This window comes from Telmatherina bonti (assembly GCF_933228915.1).
Source record: "Telmatherina bonti genome assembly, chromosome: 4".
Lineage (NCBI taxonomy): Eukaryota > Metazoa > Chordata > Actinopteri > Atheriniformes > Telmatherinidae > Telmatherina > Telmatherina bonti.
The window spans coordinates 31,384,859-31,391,358 of NC_136622.1; the positions used below are offsets into that span (position 1 = coordinate 31,384,859).

Sequence of the window (6,500 nt, forward strand, 5' to 3'; positions counted from 1 at the left end):
CATTCTGAGAGTTTTCTGTCAATTGGAGACAAACTATATTCAAACACTGACAAGCCTTTATTTATAAAAAACAAAAACAAAAAAAAAATACTGCTAAACTCTGAGGAATAATTATAAGTGATAAAAGTCAAATAAGAAGTAGCTCTGAGGCACAGAAGTTCAACTGTTTACTTGTCTGTTGTTAGCAATTTACTGTAAAAAAAATAGGTTGCTTTATTGCTGAAGGATTTTTAATTAGATTTTTTCCCCCTAATCCAAAAGCAGCAGTTTGGTTTTTTTTGCCGACGTGTCTTTCCCCATACTGTATTGCCTGCAGCAAGCAATGCACTGTGGTCTAATTTTCTATTCAGATATCACAACAGGTACACTAACAGACCACAGCAGGCACACATAGCGACCACAGTAGGAATGCTGAGATTTCTTACCAACACAAGCCCCCTGTCTGAAAGACATGAGGGGACAGAAGATGCTATGAACGTGCTGAGATCCGTGCTGGATTGGGAAGCTTCTCTTCAGCTGTAGTGTACCTTCATTATCTACCACCCTGCCAATGTGATGGTAGTAATACTGATCAAATTTAATGCAACATATAAAAAAAAAATTACAACATTGAAGAACATTTGCACGCACAGAGGAGATTAAACAGCCCATTAATAAATTATATCTGATCACATGATACTGACCTGTACAGCAGCAGCTTATTGACACAGGCGTTGACCAAAAGGGAGGGGTCTCTGGCCTCCCGGCTAATCCAGGACCGAGCAGATATGCTGCAGATGGAGCTGCCTTCACTTACCACCAGGCGCTTGGCTTTGGTTAGCTTCCCTATAGGGATGGGGGCGGGAGTGGTGAAGCAGAACCACCAGAGACACACATTAACTGTGTCTTCTCTCATTATACAGTGACAAACTGATCATCATTTGCAATGCAGTTAGCAGATAATCTGCCCTGACTGTACCTGTTGCCATGTCAAAGAGGAAGGAGAAAATGCTCCCTCTGTCATCGCCAGCCCAAAGGATCCTCCCCGGAGCATCAAAGGAGAGAGACAGCACGCGGCCTGTCAGCTTACTGGAGCCCCCCTTCACCTTCTTCCCAGTGGAGATGTTAACCACCTGCAGGTGGTGCTTGCTGTTTCCCACCTGGAACACAGGACCAGGAGTGAAGACCTTCATCATTTCCACAGGGCAGCAGTTTTGGTTACAAAACCTGACATTTAACTGGGAAATTTTAGTCAGCGTCTGCACCGTGTATACATTCATGCATTATTCAGAGTAAAGTAAAAGGCTTCCAACTGGAGGTTAGCTGCGTCACATGCAATGTTCTGGTGGTACACACATTGCTCACTAAAAAAAAAAAAAAACCCAAACATTTGGAATAGGATAAAAACATTTATGAATACTTTTATCATTTTAGATGATAAAAAGCTGCAATTTATTTGTAATTTCTGAGTTGAAACAAGACAGAGTGCCACTCTCTCTGACAATCGTGTTAGAAAAATCATCTTTGAAGTCTAAGTAACAGTGAAGGTGTTGCTGTAAAAAAAAACAACCCAAAAACCTAATTTAAAAAAAACAAAAAAAAAAAAACCTCCAGTTGTTCTGCATTGGTTTTATCATAGTGCTTGGAATTATCACAGTAAAGAAAAACATATATATTTTATGCCACTGATCATGTGAAGATTAAGAGATTTAAGAGCAATTTGCATTTCCCACAGTCTGCTGCATACGATGGATGCAGTCACCAGGTTTTAGAAGTAAAGCCAATGCACAAGAACGTCAAACATTATTTTAATGAGGGTGGTAAGATGCTGGCTGAGAAATACTTATGACGTTTACTGCATTATAAAAAAAAATTGTGACTAAACTCAAATTTAGTTGCCAATATTTGTGCAATGTGTTTATTTTGAGAATAATTCTATTAATTATTGATATCCAATCAGGATCCAGTATTACAACTCTACCCCATCTGTTCATATGATCACTTCCAGATTAAACCCAAAACAACAACAGGATGCCAATTTTAAAAATGCTGACACTATAATGCCACAACAGTCCATATCTCATATGCAAAGTGGAACTTTTTTCCCCATTAGTCCTACATTGACAGGTAAAAAGTGAACAGCTATGGCAGCAAAACACCATTCAACATGCATCATCTATACATGCTAATTTCAAAGAGGAGTCATTGGATGAGGTGGTTGGGTCTGACTATAGGCCGCACAAGACGTACAGTACAAAATATATAAAAGCATGAAGGATTTTGTTAGTATCCAACAAATAAATAACAAATACCATCACATGCCTTTCTGAAATTAGGATAGTTAAATGTTTTGTGACCAAATAAGAGATTTTGACATCATGATCATTGTAAGTTGACTTACATCACTGATGACAATAACATACACAATTCAATTCAACTTTATTTATATAGCGTCAAATCACGGCAATGCCATCTCAAGACGCTTTACAGACAGAGGGGAAAACATAATGAAAGCCAATTCATAATAGCCTATATAAGGAAACCAACAGATTGAGTTGGAAGGTCAACTCAATCTCCCATCCTGAGCAAGAACACTGGCGACAGTGGGAAGGAAAAAACTCCCTTTTAACAGGAAGGAAAGCTCCGGCAGAACCTGGCTCAAGGACAGGCAGCCATCTGCCTCTGCTGTGTGGGGGGAAGAGGAGCATATTGATAAGATTTGATAGATGTAGCAATTAAAGGGAAAATGTCCTTAAAGAGGCTCGTTGGGAGAGGGTCTAAGATACAGGTGGATGGTTTAGATTAAGCTATTATTTTAGTTAATTCAGAGGGTTGGACAGGACAGAAACTATTTAGTCAGATCCTGGTTCTAAGGATGCTTCGGAGACCACAACAAGCTCAACATTATAAGTAGAAGGAAGAATATTGTGGATTTTATCTCTAATAGTATCAATTTTATTCCTGAAAAAATACATGAAATCATCACAGCTAAGTGAGAAAGGAATACATGGCTCCTCAGCGCTCCGGCTCCTAGTAAGCCTAGCTACAGTGCTGAAAAGAAACCGAGGGTTGTTTTTGTTTTCCTCTATCAATGATGAATAATAAGCTGTTCTTGCCGTACGTAAGGCTTTTTTGTATACAATTAAACTTTCTTTCCAGGTTAAATGAGACTCCTCCAATCCTGATGAACGGCATCTGTTTACAAAACGCCTTAACGCCTGTTTTAGAGTTCGAAGCTGGGAATTAAACCAGGGAGCCTTCATAATCTTACCTAATTTCTTCTTCTTTAGGGGAGCAACATTATCCAAGGTTGTACGCATTGAAGTTATTATAGTATCAGCATGCTGATCACAGCACACAGCCATGCAACATGTTTGTTGGAGATTCATATACTCATAAAAGAGTTGAATGATCAATAACTGTCAGTTACAATAATCTCAGCATTACTGAAAGCATTAGTCAACATAGAGCTGAAGACTTTAGCTTAAAACACATTGTTGTTTAAGGTCATTTCAGGGAGGCTAAAACTGGCAGCCTCACTCATGATTCATGCAATTAAAGACATAAGAATAGAGAAAAAAAAAGTCAATTACATTACAAAAAATCTGAGAAACACAAGAGGTAAACACATAGAAATCTCTACATTGTTCTAGCCTTACATGAAGACCTTAGTTGTTTTTCTGGTTTCCTTATAGCTGATTACAGCTTCGCTTGCTTTTTGTGGTAGAACAGAATCAGTACTACAAACATGATAAATGAGTTAAAAGGGACTCACCACAGTAAGGTTATTATTCATGGGCTGGAAGGTGCAGCAGAGCAGCTCACTAGATTCTGGGTCTCTGACTTCTCGGATGCACCGACCATCCTCGGTGTTCCAAATACGCAGAGTCCCGTCTAATGATGTTGACACAATTATGTCATTGCTCAGAGACCAGGCGAAGTCTGTGACAGGACCTCCGTGTCCTTTCAGAGTCACCTTCACACTGGGAGGAGGTGGGGACAGTGTCATAATGGACAGGGTGCCATCCAATGAGCAGCAAGCAAGAAGGTGCTTGTCATCATTGGCAAACTGTAACCGAGGAACTTAAAAAAGAAAAAAGGAGAAAGACAAAGTTAACTTTATGTTCAGAGTGAAATATACCAAATAGATTATAACAAATACAGTACAAATTAAGTTACATACCAGCAGAGTCAACATGTTGGTCGAAAATGTGGTGCATGCCAGCAAAAGCATAGTTTTCACTCAGCGTTGTGTCCCCTGCCATGGCACGACTGGCCTCTGCCACTGAGGTGGGCACCAAACTGCCCGGAGGCCTGCGGTTAGAAATAAAAAGCACGACGTGAGCATAAAATCAATATCGCACAACCTTCTTCTGCAGCTGACAACTCAATATAAGAGATGTGATCATTAATAAGTGCATCCATGCCAGAATCACAGCCAGTACATCTTGCAAAGCTCTGCGGCACATTGAAGAAATTCATCAAAATGGAATTCAGCTGCTCAAGGCAATAAGATAAAACACTGCATGAAAAAAAGAAGAGGTGCGTGCTCTTCCTCTTACCTCTCATCATAGACGGCTCTGTTCATCTGGGCCTGTAGCTGGTAGGAGCCTCTGCTGACAGACCGACGGTGGCCGCGAGCTCCTTGAGCGCGAGGATCCTCCTCAAAATCCTGCCAGACAAGAGTAGAGAAACCACAAGAGAGAAAGAACCTCAAAAGTGTGAGTAAAAAGTGAAGCATAAATAAATGAATTATCTTCCAACAGCCATATCTATATTTTAAACACTTATTGATTTTCTCATGCATTTTTAGGTTAATGATTGTACACTTATGTGAGCAATGCCAGCCATTTCAACCAAGCTGCTCAGCTTCATAAGAAGGGCAAACAAAACGTTGCTGGGCTCCTATTTGCCTCATCCTTCTTTTCAGCTTTGAGACAATTTAAATGATCCAAATCAGTACCGACACCTCTGTCTACTCTTTCTCTCTTCTATTTTCCCTATCCTGTCTGTTTCTTTGAGTCTGACCTCCATGCGGTCCAGTGTGGTGCGGGAGCTGCGCACACTGCTGGCCCTGAAGCTGCTCTGTTCAGAGAGGGGCCCATAGCGCAGGGCCAACAGCTGACTGCGCAGCCTCAGGTACTGCCTGCGCAGCCCTGGCTCAAAGCCACACTTGGCGTTCTCTCTGAGCAGCTGGCTGCGTCGGCGGATGTACTGAGTTCGGAACTGTGGGAAGGTAGGCGTGCGGTAAGCATTGTACCTGGAGAAGGAAAGAAGTGACACAGCATAAACAATAACTCACAAAAGATCCATACATAATTACACGACTGAATAGCTTCTTCATCAGTTTTGACTATAAAAGCCAGGAGTGTGACTGGGTCTCACCTTGCATCCACTGCCAAAACCTGCTGCCAAACTGCTGCCATACCACAAGCACTCTGGGTAAAGAGCAAGCCACTACCAGGGCAGTGTCCTGTCAAAATGCACAACATCCAACCATCATTAATAATCTTCTTATGCTCTTTATGAGTATAGAGCAGGGCAAACGTAGATGTCACACTGAAAGAACAGAAATATCCTCCAACACTCCCATCTTTATCAATGAATCAGGTGTGATGCACAATCTAAAAAAAAACAAAAAACACAGGTCGTTGTTATTAGGTTTGATTTTCATGTTTTCTATCAATAAATAATCCAAGAAGTGATTCTGTGGGGAGGAGCAGTATAAATAAGCTGCAGAATGACTGGAATGCTATTTTTCCAGCAACACCCAGAACAAGTCGCAAAGCTGACTAGCATTAGCTAGCAAGTTAGCCACAGCATCCTTACCGATCCGATTCCGTCTGAAGAAAACACAGTTTTCCACTCATTGTTTCACAGAAATGATAGTCTAACCTTTAGAAATATCATTCAACGCAAATCATTAGCAAACTTTACTAAATTATCGAAGCAACACGGAGAAATACGTTTGAAAAACACTCACCTTCCGTAGCTTTTCTCCATCACTGCGTTTCCTGGCAGGTCACATGACCCGCGTGACCAATCCGCTCACTGCTTGCTGCCTGCTCGCGTGAACCCAGAAGAGCTGCTAAATCCATTATAAATAATAAATTATCTCGGATTCCAATAAACTATAATATGCAATACGAATCAGAGATCGATCATTTTCGTGGTTTTATGGGATGCAACACCTTACTAAAACATCATTCATGTATCATGTATATATTCAGAAATTATTAGCTTCCTGTTACATTAAGACAGTAAATGATTTGGTCATGTCTCAATGTACTAATTTCACAACAAAAAAAACACTCTAAATGTGGTTGCTTTCAAGGATTTTTAGGATAACTTTAAAACAGTGTTTATACAACAATGTACCTCATATTGAAACAGATGAAGGCACCAGATGCAAGAAATAGTCCCACAAATGTACTTTAATCTCATGATATTTTTTAGCGCAGAGGGAATTTACTCACAAAGGAGTTTCATGCTGTATATTGTGTGATTTGTATTTATTTATT

At 40.4% G+C, this 6,500-nt stretch overlaps 1 protein-coding gene across 1 annotated transcript in view; it reads right to left on the reverse strand.

The window, feature by feature from the left end:
• The window catches only part of wdr13 (WD repeat domain 13), a 7,563-nt gene extending 1,557 nt beyond the window's left edge, over window positions 1-6,006 (reverse strand). The window contains exons 1-9 of the mRNA XM_079239275.1: window positions 5,963-6,006; window positions 5,365-5,452; window positions 5,008-5,239; window positions 4,542-4,651; window positions 4,163-4,293; window positions 3,755-4,062; window positions 959-1,139; window positions 684-825; window positions 426-544 (exon numbers count right to left, since the gene is read on the reverse strand). Coding sequence (XP_079095401.1) covers window positions 426-544; window positions 684-825; window positions 959-1,139; window positions 3,755-4,062; window positions 4,163-4,293; window positions 4,542-4,651; window positions 5,008-5,239; window positions 5,365-5,405 — 1,264 coding nt within the window. The 5' untranslated portion in view covers window positions 5,406-5,452; window positions 5,963-6,006. The remainder of the gene's footprint in view (window positions 1-425; window positions 545-683; window positions 826-958; window positions 1,140-3,754; window positions 4,063-4,162; window positions 4,294-4,541; window positions 4,652-5,007; window positions 5,240-5,364; window positions 5,453-5,962) is intronic.
• Between the last annotated feature and the right edge of the window lie 494 nt (window positions 6,007-6,500).